Raw genomic sequence first — 20,805 nt, 5'->3', positions numbered from 1 at the left:
CTGTCTCCTCCCTACATTAAGCACGCCTTTCTTCCTGTATGTGCCGATGATAGCTTTTGTGATCCCTGTCTTGGTGTTTCTCCTCTTTCTGGTGATCTTTGTGGTGTGAATATTTCCCTGTTGTGCATTACTTCCTCCCCTTTTGCGTTGTCCCCCAGTACACATATTGACTCTCCTGTGTGTTCTGAGTGCTGTGTGTACAAGTTTTCGTTCTCCCTTGTCTGTGTCATTTTGTGGGGTTTGTGCCCAAGGTTTTGGGAGAGGGAGAGTACAATCAGGGTCTGGACAGGAGTTAGGACCACGCTGGGGGTTCGAAGCTGGTTACCATCAAACCTACCTTCCAGATAAGGGACAGCGCAGGGTCACAAGTCTTAGGGCCAGCCAAGGGGCCCCTGTCTCATCTCCATATCACCCGTGACAGAAGAAATGATCCACAGGCAAAAGTGCTGAGCTCCTGCATGAGCGGAGTACAACTCGTAGACTTGCTATTGAGACCATATACAACTTTTCGCATAATACTTCCATCTGGCCACGCGGGATTTTGGGGGGCAATCAGTGGAGTTGTTGGGATCTGAGCGAAGGCAGTAGTATTACAGTCATGTGAAAAAGTTTGAGCACCCCTATTAATGTTAACCTTTTTTCTTTATAACAATTTGGGTTTTTGCAACAGCTATTTCAGTTTCATATATCTAATAACTGATGGACTCAGTAATATTTCTGGATTGAAATGAGGATTATTGTACTAACAGAAAATGTGCAATCCGCATTTAAACAAAATTTGACCGGTGCAAAAGTATGGGCACCTCAACATTAAAGTGACATTAATATTTTGTAGATCCTCCTTTTGCAAAAATAACAGCCTCTAGTCTCTTCCTGTAGCTTTTAATGAGTTCCTGGATCCTGGATGAAGGTATATTTGACCATTCCTGTTTACAAAACAATTCCAGTTAAGTTTGATGGCTGCCGAGCATGGACAGCACTCTTCAAATCATCCCACAGATTTTCAATGATATTCAGGTCTGGGGACTGGGATGGCCATTCCAGAACATTGTAATTGTTCCTCTGCATGAATGCCTGAGTAGATTTGGAGCTGGGTTTTGGATCATTGTCTTGCTGAAATATCCATCCCCTGTGTAACTTCAACTTCGTCACTGATTCTTGCACATTATTGTCAAGAATCTGCTGATACTGAGTTGAATCCATGAGACCCTCACCTTTAACAAGATTCCCGGTGCCGGCATTGGCCACACAGCCCCAAAGCATGATGGAACCTCCACCAAATTTTACTGTGGGTAGCAAGTGCTTTCCTTGGCATGCCGTGTTTTTTTGCCTCCATGCATAACGCCTTTTTGTATGACCAAACAACTCAATCTTTGTTTCATCAGTCCACAGGACCTTCTTCCAAAATGTAACTGGCTTGTCCAAATGTGCTTTTGCATACCTCAGGCGACTCTGTTTGTGGCGTGCTTGCAGAAACGGCTTCTTTCGCATCACTCTCCCATACAGCTTCTCCTTGTGCAACGTGCGCTGTATTGTTGACAAATGCACATTGACACCATCTGCAGCAAGATGATGCTGCAGGTCTTTGGAGGTGGTCTGTGGATTGTCCTTGACTGTTCTCATCATTCTTCTTCTCTGCCTTTCTGATATTTTTCTTGGCCTGCCACTTCTGGGCTTAACAAGAACTGTACCTGTGTTCTTCCATTTCCTTACTATGTTCCTCACAGTGGAAACTGACAGTTTAAATCTCTGAGACAACTTTTTGTATCCTTCCCCTGAACAACTATGTTGAATAATCTTTGTTTTCAGATCATTTGAGAGTTGTTTTGAGGAGCCCATGATGCCACTCTTCATAGGAGATTCAAATAGGAGAACTACTTGCAAGTGGCCACCTTAAATACCTTTTCTCATGATTGGATACACCTGCCTATGAAGTTCAAAGCTCAATGAGGTTACAAAACCAATTTAGTGCTTTAGTAAGTCAGTAAAAAGTAGTTAGGAGTGTTCAAATCAAGAAATTGATAAGGGTGCCCATACTTTTGCACCGGTCAAATTTTGTTTAAATGCGGATTGCACATTTTCTGTTAGTACAATAAACCTCATTTCAATCCAGAAATATTACTCAGTCCATCAGTTATTAGATATATGAAAGTGAAATAGCTGTTGCAAAAACACAAATTGTTATAAAGAAAAAAGGTTAACATTAATAGGGGTGCCCAAACTTTTTCATATAACTGTAAATAAAATAAGTGCTACTTTTATAAGTCCTTCTTATAGAGAACCTGTCAGGTCCCCTATGCCCTCCAACCCAGCAGCATTTATACCTGTGTTATGGACATGATTATATGAAGATACCCAAAATGAAGGCCAAGATGGCGCTTGCAACCATATCTGCATCCAGAGACATTTGTTGCTATAGTTTAGTTTCTGGAATTTATTGAATGAAGTAACGTATCTTATTTCTGATTGTTCTCACATCTTAGAAGAATACAGAATCAGGAAATGTTGGGACATCTGTCTGTCTCCTTTTTCCTGTGTTTTAATATTACATTAATCTTCTACATAAGAGTTGCTTGGAAAACAGAAATAATATAATTAATATAATTAAGTGCGCCCTTGGAAGGATTCCAAAAAGTCTTTCCCAAGTGTCAGGTATAAATGCCTTTTGACTTCCTTAAATAAAACACTAATTTTTCACGCACTGATTGGAGCAAACTCTAGTTATTGATCTGATCGCTGTGTGGGTGTTGTATGCATGCATATATCAGACTCATAATTTGGAATATGGACAATTAGGATGGTTTGTGCATGATCGGATGCCCAAATTTCCTCCCTTACCAGCCCTATATAACGCTATTCATTAATATGAATGTTCAAAAAAATCACATAAACTTCGCGTTCCCTATGCTAATTAGAGTCTTGACTAGTTGCAGGGGCATTGTTTCCTCCGACTAGTCGGTCCTCTTTCCTTGTTATCATGCCCCTATGGGAGTGATACCATGATTTCCACAAACTGATATCATTGCAACTCCACGAAATCTCGCGCATGCGCTCGGCTCATTTCAGCCTTTGAAGCCGAGTGTACGCTTCTCTTCTTCATTAGGCGCATTACACATAATCAAAAGTTCAGAAGACATCTCACACTCACATCTTCTAAACTTCCGGTTATGAGCAGCACGCCTAATGAAGAAAGGAAGTGCTCACCCGACTTTTGAAGCCAAAATGGGCCGCGCGCATGCGCAAGATCTCCATTAACTAGGAGTGACGCCGGCTCGTAGACAACATGGGGCGTGACAACATGAAAAAAGGGCCGACTAGTCTTGGGAACTAATGAACCTATGACTAATCAAGGCCCTAATTAGCATAGGGAGGGTTCAAAGTTGTTTTTTAAACATTCAAGTTAGTGAATAATGTTATACAAGGCTGGTTAGAGAGGGACTTTGGGCACCCAGGTATGAATGCTGCTAGGTTGGAGGGCATGGGGGATCTGACATGTTCCCTTTAAATTCTGAAGACCCCGAGTAAAAAAAGACAAAAACCGCTTGCACTCTCCTTCTGCATCGAGCAATGACATTGGCCGCTAATGGACTGCTTCGTTCACACTTACCGTGGAGAAAACTCAGATGTCTAGTGGACATGTGAGCGCTATTATGCTACAGCCCATTAGTTGCCACTGATTTACTCTAGGGTGATGTGAGCATTGGTGTATGAACGGTGCAAGCGCGGGAGGTGAGTATTTTCTATTTTACTTGTGGACCACAGCATTTAAGAAGAGGAAAACCCCTTTAAAGCTATTTCCTTTAAAGTGGTTTAAAGTGATCCATAAGGGTCCTAACTCACCCATGTTATGAGACTTTTGATGCCACAGCGCTGATTTAGTTCTGTGTCCGTGTACAGGTTTTTCTCATCTGCCACCCAGCTATACAGGAAACTGTATGTTACGGCCCCTTCATTCTCAGGATCTATTGGGGTCCTATAGGTAGAATTTCCTCTAACCATGAAGAAAACATATATGTTTATGACAATAAAACCATGCATTTATCAAGGTCACCTGATATGTCTGTGTTAGTCATATTGGTCTTAGTAAGAATTAGTATTTATCATACTCTAAGGGCATGTACGTATATTGAGAATTTGGTTGAATTTCTGCATCTCTTGGCAGGAAAAATGCAGCTCAAAAATATGCATTTTTCATGCATTTTTGACACACTTTTACCATGATTTTGATGCGTTTTTGCCTTATTTTATATACTTTTTTATGCATTTTTATCTTGTTTTTGCTGCATTTTTGCCTAATTTTTAACACTTCTTTTTATCCATTTTTGATACCTTTTTTTATTCATTTTTTCCTTGTTTTTGATGCGTTTTTGCCGCATGTTTATCATATTTTTTATGCATTTTTGCCTTATTTTGTATACTTTTTTTATGCATTTTTGCCTTATTTTGTATACTTTTTTATGCATTTTTATTTTTTACCTTGTATTTGTGTCATTTTTGCCTAATTTTTACCACATTTTTTATGCATTGTTGCCTCATTTTTTATACCTTTTTATGTATTTTTTACCTTGTTTTTCATGTGTTTTTGCCTAATTTTTAACACATTTTTGCCTCATTGTTTCAATTGAAATACTATGTCCCAAGAATGACAAAAGTATTTTAGGAGTGATACCTTTATAGGCTAACCAGATAAAGGTATCACTCCTAAAATACTTTTGTTATTCTTGGGACATAGCCAGAAAAATCAATTGAAATACTAACACGGTACCACAATATTACCCTGTATTGCACATTGCCTCATTGTTTATACTTTTTTTTATTCATTTTTACATTTTTTTTATGCATTTTTAACACTTTTTTTCCTTGTGTTTTTTGCTTGTGTTAGGCTGGTTTCACACTACGTTTATTTAACATCCGTCCATAACGTTTTTTTAGCGGAAAAACGGATCCAGTGCAAATGCGTTTTCACTTCAATGCATTTGCAATGGACTCGCGTCCACCTGCGTTCGCATGCGTTTGAGTGCGTTAGACACAGGATCCGTACTTTTGCGTTATTTTAACATGTTTCAAAAACGCTACTTGTAGCGTTTTTTACCTTTGTCAAAATAACGCATCTCACAGGATCCTTCACATTTCGCCGCGAGCTGCAATGCATTTCAATGAGCGCTGGATCCTGCCTAGCAGAATGCATTGAGTTGCATTGTAACAGGATCCTGCTTTTGTACTGAGCATGCCCAGAAAGTACTGAGCATGCCCAGGACCAGTCTCGCGTGATCTGTCTCTCTCTCCTCCTCCCTCCCTCACCCTCTCTATCTCTGTCTTTCCCCCTTCCTCCCCTCCCTTTCTCTCCCACCTGAGAGCTGCGGACACTCGTAACCAAGGTAAATATCGGGTAACCACTTCTCTTAGTTACCCGATGTTTACGTTGGTTACGTGTGCAGGCAGCCCGGCTCCTAGCAGCTGCAGACACTCGTAACCAAGATAAATATCGGGTATCCAAGCCCGATGTTTACCTTGGTTACGAGCGTCTGCAGCTGTCAGAAGCCGGCTCCCAGTCTATCACGTTTAGTTCCCCTCACTCCCGATCACATGACTCCAATGCCCGCCCCTAAACATCCAGTGACAGGATCCTGCAAAGTAAGACATGCGTTTACATGCGTTTTTTGCTGTAAAAGCAGGATCCGCTTTTGCAGCAAAAAAACGTTCAGGACGCATGTTAAATAAACGTAGTGTGAAAGCAGCCTTATGCATTGCTTTTAATTGTTAAAAACGCAGGCAAAAGCGCTGAAAAAATTGACATGCTGCAGATTTTTTTTCTGCACTAAATCTGAAAGGAAGAAAACTAAACATGAACATTATGTGTTCCTGCACACTTGACATAGTCCAATCCAAGCTAAAAGTGGCAGCGTATGTTAGGAAAGGCCCCTTTACAAGAGGAACGGTAATGGGAGCCTTTCTTGCAGAGTGACTCTTCTGTCTGGTTTCCGAACTGGAAGCCTCCTTTATGACATATTATATGTATGTGGTTTGCATGAGACATTTGCTTTTTACAGTGTTATTTTTAACAGCGATGTAAAATAAGCCCTAGATGGATGTCCAGTAACGGCCTGGAGCAAGGGCACAGCTATCTCTTGAGAGCCTAGATCCCGCTGAATCACCAGGGTTAAGAGGGGATCAACGATCTGGCTGTTTAACCCTTGAATTGTTAGGGTCTTTTCTCTATCTGTTTTAAAGAGACATTAACAATATGATCAAACTTTCTAATCTGTCTATACAGGCATATAGGTCATAGAAGATTGAATAAAACGATACCTTGATATCTGTGATCCAATGTTTTATTCCAGAGAAATACAATTTTTTTTTATATGTAAATGAGCTGTTGAGCCAAACACAGATCTACCTTAGAATCTGCCTCCAGAGACTATTTTAAATGAAAGGAGGCAATACCAGTGTGAGACATGTAGATCAAAAGAGCAGACTGTCAGTCATTACATGTCTAGTTATAAGTGAAAAGGTTTTGGTACCGTGTTAGCCAGTTGAAAAAATATTGAATGTTCTCAGTGAGAGGAACAAAATTATAATCTTGTGATACCTTTTAATGGCTAACTAAAATTTAGCCATTAAAACAGGGGTGGGGAACCTTTTTTCAGCCGGGGGCCATTTGGAAATTTCTACCAACCTTCGGGGGCCGCACAAAATTATCAATGTGAAAATTACCCGGCTATATTTGGTCAAACAATTAACTCCCCCCTATTATGGCGGCCGGAGCGGCTTCTATTTGGTGCGGCTGTGATGTTGGATGATACTAATCATGTTTCTTCTCACAACTGCTTTTCTGTCTCGGTCTGAAGCGCAGTCAACTCTTTGTGATAATAATATTTGCTAAATCATATACATCACATAGGAGACGCTGGAGGCACACACAACACATAGGAGACGCTGGAGGCACGCACAACACATAGGAGACGCTGGAGGCACGCACAACACATAGGAGACGCTGGAGGCACACACAGCACATAGGAGACACTGGAGGCACACACAGCACATAGGAGACGCTGGAGGCACACACAACACATAGGAGACGCTGGAGGTACGCACAACACATAGGAGACGCTGGAGGCACGCACAACACATAGGAGACGCTGGAGGCACGCACAACACATAGGAGACGCTGGAGGCACGCACAACACATAGGAGACACTGGAGGCACACACAGCACATAGGAGACACTGGAGGCACACACAGCACATAGGAGACGCTGGAGGCACGCACAACACATAGGAGACACTGGAGGCACACACAACACATAGGAGACACTGGAGGCACACACAGCACACAGGAGACACTGGAGGCACACACAGCACATAGGAGACGCTGGAGGCACGCACAACACATAGGAGACGCTGAAGGCACACACAGCACATAGGAGACACTGGAGGCACACACAGCACATAGGAGACACTGGGACTGCTCTATATACATTACAGGAGTCACTGAAGGCACATACATCACTGGAGGGGCTGGGGGCATATACATCACATTGAAAACGCTGGGACTGACGTATACACAACAGAAAGGAAACGTTGGGACTGACGTATACACCACAGAAAGGAAACGCTGGGACTGCTGTATATACACACAACACAGGAGACACTGGAGGCACATACATCACATGAGGAGCTATATATGCTCCCAGCCCCTCCTGTGATGTAAATGCCCACAGCCCCTCCTGTGTTGTGTATGTCCCCAGTGTCTCCTGTGATGTATATGCCCCCAGCATCTCCAATGTGATGTATAAGTCACAGGAGACGCTGAAGGCAAACAACACAAGAGGGGCTGGGGGTCATACACAACGCAAGAGGGGCTGGGGGGCATACACAACGCAAGAGGGGCTGGGGGGCATACACAACGCAAGAGGGGCTGGGGTTCATACACAACGCAAGAGGGGCTGGGGGGCATACACAACGCAAGAGATGCTGGGGGGCATACACATAACAGGAGACACTGGGGGGCATACACAACACAAGAGGGGCTGGGGGGCATACACAACGCAAGAGCTGCTGGGGGGCATACAGAACGCAAGAGGGGCTGGGGGACATACACATCACAAGAGGAGCTGGGGGCAAAGCCATCACTGAGGGGGGCACAGACATCACTGGGGGAACACAACACTGGGGGTGATGCACAGCATTGGGAGGGCACACAGCACTGCCCCCCAGTAATGTCAAGGCTCTGCACACAGCACATGCAGAGCCCTGACATTACCGGGGAGCCACAAACCTGAGGTGATAGACAGCATGGGGTGAGGGACACAGCACTGATCGTTGCACACAACTCTGGGGGGAGGGTACACAAAGTACTGGACGGGGAGCAGAGTGCAGACGCGCACACACAGCGCCGGAGACAGTGCAGGCCGGAGGGCAGAGGGGCGGGCAGATCGCTCTGGAGTTGAAAGGTGCGGTCACACCACACGACAGGACATAGGGGCGGGCACATCGCGCCGAGGGCAGAGGGGGCAGATCGCTCCGGAGGGCAGAGGGGCGGGCACACCACACGAGGAGAAAGAGGGGCGGGCAGATCGCTCCGGAGGGCAGAGGGGCGGGCACACACAGCACGAGGGGAAAGAGGGGCGGGTAGATCGCTCCGGAGGACAGAGGGACGGGCACACACAGCACGAGGGGAAAGAGGGGCATGCACATCGCTCTGGAGGCACACACACAGCACGAAGGGACAGAGGGGCAGGCACACACCGCTGATTACGCTACTGGACAGCGGGAGAGCCCATTGGTTCTCCCAAACAGTGCATGTGGTCATTTAAAGGGCTGGCGGCCCCAGCACTACAGCCCCCGGGAATGTGCCATGGGGCCGCATAAAAGGTCATGGCGGGCCGCATGCAGCCCGCGGGTCGGAGGTTCCCCACCCCGGCATTAAAAGATATCACAAGATTATAATGTTGTTCCTCTCACTGAGAACATTCAATAATCATTACATGTCTCACACTGGAGAGCAGACTGTCAGTCATTACATGTCTCACACTGGAGAGCATACTGTCAGTCATTACATGTCTCACACTGGTAACGCCTTCTTTCATTTACAATAAATTCTGAAGACAGAAATTCAGGGAGATCTATGTCCGGCCCATAGATATTAATAACTCATTTACATATTTAGAAAAATGTAGATTCCCTTTAAGCTGGACATACGCATGTATGAGATATACTGACGAGCAAAAGGGTAACAATGTTTTGAACTTTTGACTTTCAGGCTCCATATCTCACAATTTATGAGATAGCCAAGATGATTGTCTATAAAATGAAAGTAGTGTCACTTAAGAAGCTGTAGTGGGTGGTGAGATATGGAGCCTGAAAATTATTATTATTTATTATTATAGCGCCATTTATTCCATGGCGCTTTACAAGTGAAAGAGGGTATACGTACAACAATCATTAACAGTACAAAACAGACTGGTATAGGAGGAGAGAGGACCCTGCCCGCGAGGGCTCACAGTCTATAGGAGGAGAGAGGACCCTGACTGCTAGGGCTCACAGTCTACAGGGAATGGGTGAGGGTACAATAGGTGAGGACAGAGCTGGTTGCACAGTGGTGTACTGGACTGAGGGTTATTGTAGGTTGTAGGCTTGTTGGAAGAGATGGGTCTTGAGGTTCCTCTTGAAGCTTTCCATGGTAGGTGAGAGTCTGATATGTTGGGGCAGAGAGTTCCAGAGTATGGGGGAGGCACGGGAGAAATCTTGTTCGCGATTGTGGGAAGAGGAGATAAGAGAGGAGCAGAGAAGGAGATCTTGTGAGGATCTGAGGTTGCGTGTAGGTAGGTACCGGGAGACTAGGTCACAGATGTAAGGAGGAGACAGGTTGTAGATGGCTTTGTATGGAAAAATCAAAAGTTCTAAATATTGTTACTCTTTTGCTCATCAGTGTAGCTGTTGGCCAAATTCCAACTTCCTATACACGTGGTTTTTAATGGGCAGGAAGGAGAAAACATTTGTCAAAACCAACCAGCTTATATCTCCTGAAAATAAAAGGATTATGGAAGTACAATTGAACTGCCTGTCCTTTATCATTACCTCCTGCTGACATCATCTGCCAGAAGGCCTCCATAAATGTCATGTTATACAGTCCCACTAAAGTTAGCAGGACCGGATGACTGGGGGCCTTTGAAGGGTTACATGATCTGAGGATTGTCCATATACTCAAACCTGATGGACCTAAACAGTACCCCATGGTTGTCCCTCTGCATATATCCTGTTGTTAAAACACAGATGTACTCTACAGTTCAAAAGTATAGGGTCTCTTAGATATTTCCTTATTTTTGAAAGAAAAGCACTTTTTTTTCAATGAAGCTAACATTAGATTAAACAGAAATACACACTATACATTGTTAATGTGGTAATTGATTATTCTAGCTTCAAACGTCTGGTTTTTAATGCAATATCTACATACGTTTATAGAGGCCCATTTCCAACAACCACCACTCCAGTGTTCTAATATTACATTGTGTTTGCTAACTGTTAGAAGGCTAATGGATGTTTAGAAATCCTTTGTAAACCCTTGTGCAAGTATGTTAGCACAGCTGAAAACAGTTTTGCTGATTAGAGAAGCTATAAAACTGACCATCTTTTGAGCTAGTTGAGAATCTGGAGCATTCCATTTGGAACAAACTATATTTATTAACTTCCTGTAGACGAATCACACATGTAAAACCCAGCAAATAGCTTTTTTTTTACAGCCAAGAGTGAAGGTTTTGGCTGCAGAAAAAAAACTCTGAAAAAAACGCAACGTGAACATATCCTAAGGATGATGTATGCTATAGAAACAAACATAATGGGCCCCTTGTACATTATACCTACAGGAGCTATTATCACATCCCATTTTACATCCACAGACAAGAATAGAAAGTTGCCCCCCCCCCCCCTCCCTTCATTACAGCTATAACGGTCGTCACTCTTCTGGGGAGGATTTCCACAAGATTTCGGAGGTGTCTTTGGGAATTTTTTCCAGTTCATCCAGAGGAGCATTTGTGAGGACAGACGCTGATGTTGGGGAAAGGCCGGGATTACAATCTCCATTCTAGGTCATCCTAAAGGTGTTGGATGGCTTTGTGGTCCTGGCACTGTGCGGTTGGTCATGTTCTTCCACACAAAACTCACCAAAACATGTCTTTATGGACCGCGTGCACTGGGCACAGTCATGTGGAACAGAAAATGGACTACAAACTGTTCTCATGATATCCCTTCACTGGAACTAAAGCCTGAAGCGCATCCATGAAAAATACCCTCATAGCCTCCACCAAACTGTACAGCGGGCACAATGCAGTCAGGCGGATAATGTCCTCCTGGCATTCAGCAAACTCAGACTCGTCCATCAGATGCTAGATAGCGCAGTGTGATCCGTCACTGCAAATAACAGGTTTCCTACAGACTCCAGTGTAGGCGGCTTTACACCACTCCATCCGACGCTCGGCATTGTGCTTGGTGATGTACGGCTACAGCTGCTCGGCCATGAAGCTCATGGTGGGCGCCATGTTTGTGCTGATGTCACCAGAGGAGGTCTGGACACTGCAGTTATGGAGTCATCAGAGCGTTGGTGACTTTTTTGCCCTTAGGTCCTCAGCAATCGGCCCCACACTGTGTAATGTTACGCGGTCTCCACATGAGGGAAGAAATGTCATGAACTGACTTGTTACAACGGGGGCTCCTTTTACAGGATATGCTGGTATCAGTGAGCTCTGCACCACCAGCCGTTCTACTACATTAGTAAGGGCAGACGGCATAGCGAGGGACCGGACGTTATACACTGGGGGTGAGGGGAAGGATGTTATACACTGGGGCTGAGGGGCTAGATGTTATACCAGGGAGTAAAGGGCCGGATGTTATACACTGGGGGTGAGGGGGCAAATGTTGGTGAGGGGCCAGAAGTTATACACCAGTGGTGAGGGGCCGGAGGGTATATTTCAGGCGTGAAGGTCGGAAGTTATACACTGGGGTGAGGGGACAGATGTTATAAATCGGGGGTGAGAGCTGGATGTTATACACCAGTGGTGAGATGCCGGAGGTTATATATTGGGGGTGAAGGACTGGATGTTATACACTGGGGCCGAAGGGACAGATTTTATACACAGGGGGCGAGGAGGGGCGGATGTTATACACAGGGGGCAAGGAGGGGCGGATGTTATACACAGAGTGCAAGGTGGGCTGGATATTATACACAGGGGGCGAGGAGAGGCGGACGTTATATGCAGAGGGCGGGGGGGTGCTTTTTATACACAGGGGACGAAGGCAGTGGATGTTATAAACGGGACGAGGGCGGGGGATGTTGTACACAGGGGATGAGGGGGGCAGATGTTATACACAGGGGGCGAGGGGGGACGGTTGTTATACAAAGGGGGCGAGGGCAGTGGATGTTATACACAAGGGGTGAGGGGAGTCGCATGATATGTATTGGGGGCAATGGGACTGAATGAAAAATCTGAATTTAGTCATTAAGATGTGTGTCTTAAATACATTTGTCTATACAGTGTCCAAAAGTAGAAAAACATGGCTGCTGTATTAAAAAAAAGCAGCGCCACACCTATCCATAGGTTGTGTCCGGTATTGCAGCTGTGCTCCGTTGACATGAAAGAAAGCAAGTACGTTTTTCTAATCCTGTATAATCCGTTTAAATGCCTCTGCGAAAACCCAGACTGTATTCTTGAAAAGAAAAACTAGGTAAAGACAAGCATCGTCTTAAGAGACTTAGAAAGACAGGAGATTAGGAAAACATCTTAGAAAAACTAAGGGGTGCTTCACACACAGCGAGCTCGCTGCCGAGATCGCTGCTGAGTCACGCTTTTTGTGACGCAGCAGTGACCTCATTAGCGATCTCGCTGTGTGTGACACTGAGCAGCGATCTGGCCCCTGCTGCGAGATCGCTGCTCGTTACACACAGCCCTGGTTCGTTTTCTTCAAAGCCGCTCTCCCGCTGTGACACACAGATCGCTGTGTGTGACAGCAAGAGAGCGACAAATGAAGCGAGCAGGGAGCAGGAGCCGGCGTCTGACAGCTGAGGTAAGCTTGTAACCAAGATAAACATCGGGTATCCAAGGTGGTTACCCGATATTTACCTTAGTTACCAGCCTCTGCAGCTCTCACGCTGCCTGTGCTGCCGGCTCCGGCTCTCTGCACATGTAGCTGCTGTACACATCGGGTTAATTAACCCGATGTGTATAGCAGCTAGGAGAGCAAGGAGCCAGCGCTAAGCAGTGTGCGCGGCTCCTTGCTCTCTGCACATGTAGCTGCATTACACATCGGGTTAATTAACCCGATGTGTACAGCAGCTAGGAGAGCAAGGAGCCAGCGCTCAGTGTGCGCGGCTCCCTGCTCCCTGCACACAGCGCTGGTAACTAATGTAAACATCGGGTAACCATACCCGATGTTTACCTTAGTTACCAGTCTCCGCAGCTTCCAGTCGGCGGCTCCGTACAAGCGCAGCGTCGCTTGCACGTCGCTGCTGGCTGGGGGCTGTTCAGTGGTCGCTGGTGAGATCTGCCTGTTTGACAGCTCACCAGCGACCATGTAGCGATGCAGCAGCGATCCTGACCAGGTCAGATCGCTGGTCGGATCGCTGCTGCATCGCTAAGTGTGAAGGTACCCTAAGTATACCCGAGACTGGTCGTTCCGTCCTTACAAAGTGATTCTGTGATAAGTATAGTAATTAGATAGTAACGGGGAACACTTTCTATATTAATTACAGGAGACACACGATAATAAAAGAAAGGTTGACGGGTTCCAAAAAAGAAGCACATTGTCCATCCAGATGATGGTTTCCATGGTCACGGTAGAAAGGCCTGAAAATACCTATATTAAAGTTGACCTGCGGCTCACACATGGATTGTCCTGACTGAAATGTGGCTTATAATGTCAGTGGAGACATCAAGATGTCCTTGACGTCAACATAGTTTAGTCAAAGCTTCCACGTATACATTTTTGCTCTTTACTTAGATGTTTTTTTCTCAGGATTGGAGATGATTCCTCATTTTATTTATATAGTAGGATACTGTTTTGGGATATTTAGACCTATGCAGTTATGGGGGGATTGTGTCTGGTAATGTTATAGGTGTGGTAGGGTGGGCTCAGTAATGGGGCAATGTCACGGACACCACCCACTCGCTGAAAACGTATCTCAGATGCGTAAAGAGAACTCCACTTCTCGTTTCGTTCATCCAATAAAGGCTACAATAAGCTACATGCACCCCACAGCCAGTTCACACATCCTTTACACTTCACGCTTGTACCAGCCGTCACTTTGACAGGACAGCAGGACGCCTGCACTGAATAATTGTCACAGAGTTTTGCACAACCTTTGCCGACAGTCATGGCGGACTCAGGGGTCAACCTGCTCTGTGCTGATTCATAAGCAGGCTAGCAAGCGTTAATCTCTGCTGGTCTGTTTTGGTCACATGTTGTGGGGAGGCCTATCACATCTGCTCCCCTCCTATTTATGCTTGTTGAAAGCTTCAACCCATGCCAGCTATACTTTATTTTATGTTCATCTGTGAGGTGTGGTGTCCCAGACTTACTGGTAAAAGTTGTGCTCATTGCTTGGTGCGGTTGTGAAGTGTACCCCTGTTGTTTTGTAGCTTCCTTCCTACTCTTGTTCTTCTTCATGAACCTCGTATTGCCTTTACTTTTGTGTTTGTGTGCTGTGTCGCAGAGATTTGATTTTCCTTTGTCTGTCTTTATTTGTGGGTTTCATCACACTCCTGTCTCGTCCTTCCCTGAGGGGAGGGGGAATTAGATCAGAACTGGTTAGGAGCAGGGTCAGGAATGAGACTCAGACCTCTAAACCATCAAGAGTATCCCTGAGATTAGGGATAGCATAGAGCCCCCTATCTTGAGGGACAGCTTAGGAGCACCGGTTCCCACCTATGCTATAGCCATCGGGACAATACACAAGCACATCCACCACCTAGCTTTACTCTAATAACACCACCAGGCTAAACTTTCCCTCTTCATTGTTGTGGATACATTTGGAAATGCAAAGAACAATTTTGTAAAATTTTTAGATTTAATATACAAAAAAGTAAGGTAGAGGTAGAGTTACATAAGATGAAATAATAAAAAGACACATATAAAAGCAAAAACCGTATAGAATAAAAGGGGTAAAATGCGGAAATGCCTACAAATTGGATCCGTGAGCGCTTCAGGAAGAAATTTGGACATAACTAGAATGCACGTGGTACTCCTTGGGTTTCAAATTATGAGGTATTATATGGGGTCTCATCAGAGGACCCCTCTCTGTTGAGGTAAGAGGAGGAAGGCTACTCATGTGTGGACAACCACAGTTTTGGACGTAATTCTAAGATGCAAGGTGTCTCAACACATTAGATTCTGATTGCTCTAATCCATAACTCCAAAATAAGGGCAATATAATGGGTCCTGTAGCGGAGCACTGGTCCTGGCACTGGGGTGTTCTGGTACTGACAATGTTATGGGAGAGTGGAGGTTTTGAGATTAGCAGTGTTATGGGTGCACTGTTTTGAACACTAATATTGGCAGTATGACTGGCACTCTCATGGATAACTATGGCAGGCAATGGTGGTGGACGCATAATGGGTAGTGATGGGCGAACAGTACAATTCTTTGTTCTAGGTACTCAAAATAATGCTCGAGTGGTCGTTACTCGCGTCGAGCTGGTCGGACGGGCTCAACTTGAGTAACGAGTATAATGGAAGTCAATGATTGGGCAGTTTGGCTCTCTGCACACATACAGCCAGCCATAAAGAGAACATTTCCAGGGAAGGGGAGGGGATTGGTTTTTTTGGACACGCTACATCTGAAAACATTGTTTTTACCCCCAGTTACAGCCATTCAGAGACTGCAAGTGGCTCCCACCGGGGTGCCGGTTACCATCATTCAGTGAAGTGAGCCGGCGCTTTGTGTCAGATGTTTCACGAACAACACATCCGAGCACCCGCAATACTCAACCGAGCACCCCCAATTCTTGATCGGGTATTGACCATGCTCTCCATCATTAATTATGGGGTATTTGAAATGCCTGAACAAGTGCATAGGGTCACTGTGGCTGGTATTAGCGAGTATTGTTACGGGTATGTAGGTATTGTAGGCATAATGGTACTTGTAATTTTTTTGACCCTGGTGAATATTGATACTGGTACTGGAATTGAGGTATTGTGAGTTAGACTGTCATGATGGAAATGAAGATGGGTAGTGTTATGGATAAACTGAGGTCTGTAATTAGGGTACTGTTACTGCCACTGTTATGGATGTATTATGAGTGGAACTTGTAGTGGGGTATTGCGATTGCTGTAGGTACACTGAGGTTGCTTCTAATAAAGGTATATGATTACTGACACGTAGGGAGGTATTTTAAGGGGACATGTAATGGGAGTATTGGGCTGTCTTATGGTAAATTGGAGTTGGCTCAGTAATGGGTTACTGGCACTGTTATTGGGTTATAGTGAGTGGAACGTATTTGGGGTTAAGATTTGCAGTATAAAGGTTGGTATACCAGTACTCGGACAACCGCTTCTCAATTACAATAGTTCCCCATGTAGAATCAAAACACCTTATACTCACCAACGGGGCAGCTACATTCCAGATACATCAGCACGGTGTCACCCAAAACTTGCGTGACATATTCATGTCATTTAGCCCTACAGCCAATCAGCAGCCACTTCACTCTTTCTTCCTTCAGAGGAGACTGACATGCCGAGGAAGACATAGAGCAGCAACAGCTCTCACTTCATTAAGATGTAGCGAGAATGAAGTGACCTTCGATTGGCTGCAGAGCTCACGTGATATAACAATGTCAGGTGAGCCTCGGGAGACCCGGTGTCAATATCCCTGGAATGGCTGCAGAGCTCACGTGATATAACAACTTCATGTGAGGCCCAGGAGACCCGATGTCAATATCACTCGAATGGCTGCAGAGCTCACATGATATAACAATGTCAGGTGAGCCTCGGTAGTCCCAATGTCAATATCCCTGGAATGGTTGCAGAGCTCACATGATCTAACAACGTCATGTGAGCCCCGGGAGACCCAATGTCGATATTACTGGAACAGCTCTAGCACCAGAGGTGAGAACAGGATGATTTTATTCCACATCGGCGAATATTGAAATTGAGAAGTAATGGACAGCCCCTTTAAGGGGTAGGACTAATTTGGGTGGATGTTGGGACAGTCTACAGTTATTATGCAGCTATCTAATCTGCTATTTGTTAGGATGTAAGAAAAGCATATTGCCTATATTCATGAAGGCTACAAATAAACGAGCACTCCAGAAGTCTTTGGAGATTGTTGGAAATCACAACCCTGCGCATTTCTTATTCTCGCCAGTCGTAAACTGAATCCTACAAAGTTGGACTTTGGACGACTATAACAACCCCATAGAGTTACATTTTTATGGAATGCATTTTGGTTACGTTGACTTTGTACATTTCCCATGTAGCATTCTTAGTTTTCGGTATGTTTCTCTTCCAGATGCCTCAGGAACAGTATGCTCACAGGAGTACGCTCTCCAGCACCGAGGGACCCCACGTGTACAAGGTGGGGATATACGGCTGGAGGAAGCGATGCCTCTATTTCTTCGTTCTGCTCCTCATGATACTCATCCTAGTGAACCTCGCCATGACCATCTGGATCCTCAAAGTCATGAACTTTACTATTGTAAGTAACCATGGAAACCAGACTATCTAGACGGAATGGGAACAGAGGGGTTGCTTCCTTATGGTGTGGAGAAAAAAAAAAGCAGCAGGAATGGGATTATCACTCTGCGGGAGATGGAGGGAGAACAATTCGGAGGTTATGGCGGGCCACGGACTACATTCACTTCTGATAGAACTTTATCTTAAAGCTGAATTCCCTCCCGGAGTGTAATTGTGCCATAGAAGCAGCAGGGAGCTGAGATGGAGCATAGGGAGGCGTAGTTACAAATTTGGCATACAGCAGGAAGCCTGGTCGGGGTTAGCATTGAGTTACTTAACACACGGGACAATAAAAAAGTAGAAAATATTTCACCGTATGGTTTAGATTATGCACATAGAGCAGCGTAATGAACTGTCGGCAACCTGCGGTTCTCCCTCCGCTGTGATCCTAGCACGGAGGAGGTCGGGATTCTACAGGTAGAAGAGCAGGCGAAAATTCCACCATTTACATTGATGAGCAGAGATGTGATGTGGGAGACAAGCCTCAAGGCTTTTGTATCAATTGTTTGGTGTTAAAAAAGGCCAAAATTTCCGGAGTTTGGGGATTTTTCACATTTTTCAAGTTTACTTTTTTTTAAAAATTGCAAAAAATGTAAACTCAACGTGGCAAAAAAGGGGAGTAACATTTTTAGAAATATGTCAAAATGCAAAGAAAATGATCAAGAAAATAACGGTATGAATAATTACTTTAAATAATCATATCATAATAATTCCCTTTTGCCGTGTCTTATATTTCCCCTTTGCCTTGGTATATTTCCCCTTTGCCTTGGTATATTTCCCTTTTGCCTTGGTATATTTCCCCTTTGCCTTAGTATATTTCCCTTTTGCCTTGGTATATTTCCCTTTTGCCTTGGTATATTTCACCTTTGCCTTGGTATATTTCACCTTTGCCTTGGTATATTTCCCCTTTGCCTTGATATATTTCCCCTTTGCCTTGGTATATTTCCCCTTTTGCCTTGGTATATTTCCCTTTTGCCTTGGCATATTTCCCCTTTGCCTTGGTATATTTCCCCTTTGCCTTGGTATATTTCCCCTTTGCCTTAGTATATTTCCCTTTTGCCTTGGTATATTTCCCTTTTGCCTTGGTATATTTCACCTTTGCCTTGGTATATTTCACCTTTGCCTTGGTATATTTCCCCTTTGCCTTGATATATTTCCCCTTTGCCTTGGTATATTTCCCCTTTTGCCTTGGTATATTTCCCTTTTGCCTTGGCATATTTCCCCTTTGCCTTGGTATATTTCCCCTTTGCCTTGGTATATTTCCCTTTTGCCTTGGTATATTTCCCCTTTGCCTTGGTATATTTCCTCTTTGCCTTGGTATATTTCCCTTTTGCCTTGGTATATTTCCCTTTTGCCTTGGTATATTTCCCCTTTTGCCTTGATATATTTCCCCTTTGCCTTGATATATTTCCCCTTTGCCTTGATATATTTCCCCTTTGCCTTGGTATATTTCCCCTTTGCCTTGGTATATTTCCCCTTTGCCTTGGTATATTTCCCTTTTGCCTTGGTATATTTCCCCTTTGCCTTGGTATATTTCCCCTTTGCCTTGGTATATTTCCCCTTTGCCTTGGTATATTTCCCTTTTGCCTTGGTATATTTCCCCTTTGCCTTGATATATTTCCCTTTTGTCTTGGTATATTTCCCCTTTGCCTTGGTATATTTCCCTTTTGCCTTGGTATATTTCTCCTTTGCCTTGATATATTTCCCTTTTGTCTTGGTATATTTCCCCTTTGACTTGGTATATTTCACTTTTGCCTTGGTATATTTTTACCCTTTTCCCACCAGACTGAGGAATGAATTCCAGTTTTATTTTCTTGTTTTGGATGTTGGATGATACAGTTAGGTCCAGAAATATTTGGACAGTGACACAATTTTCGCCAGTTGGGCTCTGCATGCCACCACATTGGATTTGAAATGAAATCTCGACAACAGAATTCAAGTGCAGATTGAAACGTTTAATTTGAAGGTTTGAACAAAAATATCTGATAGGAATTGTAGGAATTGTACACATTTCTTTACAAACACTCCACATTTTAGGAGGTCAAAAGTAATTGGACAAATAAACCAAACCCAAACAAAATATTTTTATTTTCAATATTTTGTTGCGAATCCTTTGGAGGCAATCACTGCCTTAAGTCTGGAACCCATGGACATCACCAAACGCTGGGTTTCCTCCTTCTTAATGCTTTGCCAGGCCTTTACCGCCGCAGCCTTCAGGTCTTGCTTGTTTGTGGGTCTTTCCGTCTTAAGTCTGGATTTGAGCAAGTGAAATGCATGCTCAATTGGGTTAAGATCTGGTGATTGACTTGGCCATTGCAGAAGGTTCCACTTTTTTGCACTCATGAACTCCTGGGTAGCTTTGGCTGTATGCTTGGGGTCATTGTCCATCTGTACTATGAAGCGCTGTCCGATCAACTTTGCGGCATTTGGCTGAATCTGGGCTGAAGGTATATCCCGGTACACTTCAGAATTCATCCGGCTACTCTTGTCTGCTGTTATGTCATCAATAAACACAAGTGACCCAGTGCCATTGAAAGCCATGCATGCCCATGCCATCACGTTGCCTCCACCATGTTTTACAGAGGATGTGGTGTGCCTTGGATCATGTGCCGTTCCCTTTCTTCTCCAAACTTTTTTCTTCCCATCATTCTGGCACAGGTTGATCTTTGTCTCATCTGTCCATAGAATACTTTTCCAGAACTGAGCTGCTTCATGAGGTGTTTTTCAGCAAATTTAACTCTGGCCTGTCTATTTTTGGAATTGATGAATGGTTTGCATCTAGATGTGAACCCTTTGTATTTACTTTCATGGAGTCTTCTCTTTACTGTTGACTTAGAGACAGATACACCTACTTCACTGAGAGTGTTCTGGACTTCAGTTGATGTTGTGAACGGGTTCTTCTTCACCAAAGAAAGTATGCGGCGATCATCCACCACTGTTGTCATCCGTGGACGCCCAGGCCTTTTTGAGTTCCCAAGCTCACCAGTCAATTCCTTTTTTCTCAGAATGTACCCGACTGTTGATTTTGCTACTCCAAGCATGTCTGCTATCTCTCTGATGGATTTTTTCTTTTTTTTCAGCCTCAG

General features: G+C 44.4%; 1 protein-coding gene across 3 annotated transcripts in view; it reads left to right on the top strand.

Moving 5' to 3' along the window:
• Positions 1 to 20,805, top strand: part of SGCD (sarcoglycan delta) — a 1,008,723-nt gene that overhangs the window by 660,976 nt on the left and 326,942 nt on the right. For all 3 annotated transcript variants that reach the window (XM_075344301.1, XM_075344302.1, XM_075344303.1), the window contains one exon: positions 17,496 to 17,681. In XM_075344301.1, the coding sequence (XP_075200416.1) occupies positions 17,496 to 17,681 (186 nt within the window). The remainder of the gene's footprint in view (positions 1 to 17,495; positions 17,682 to 20,805) is intronic.

This window comes from Anomaloglossus baeobatrachus, chromosome 4, assembly GCF_048569485.1.
Source record: "Anomaloglossus baeobatrachus isolate aAnoBae1 chromosome 4, aAnoBae1.hap1, whole genome shotgun sequence".
Taxonomy (NCBI): Eukaryota; Metazoa; Chordata; class Amphibia; order Anura; family Aromobatidae; genus Anomaloglossus; species Anomaloglossus baeobatrachus.
This window is presented reverse-complemented; position numbering and strand designations above follow the sequence as displayed.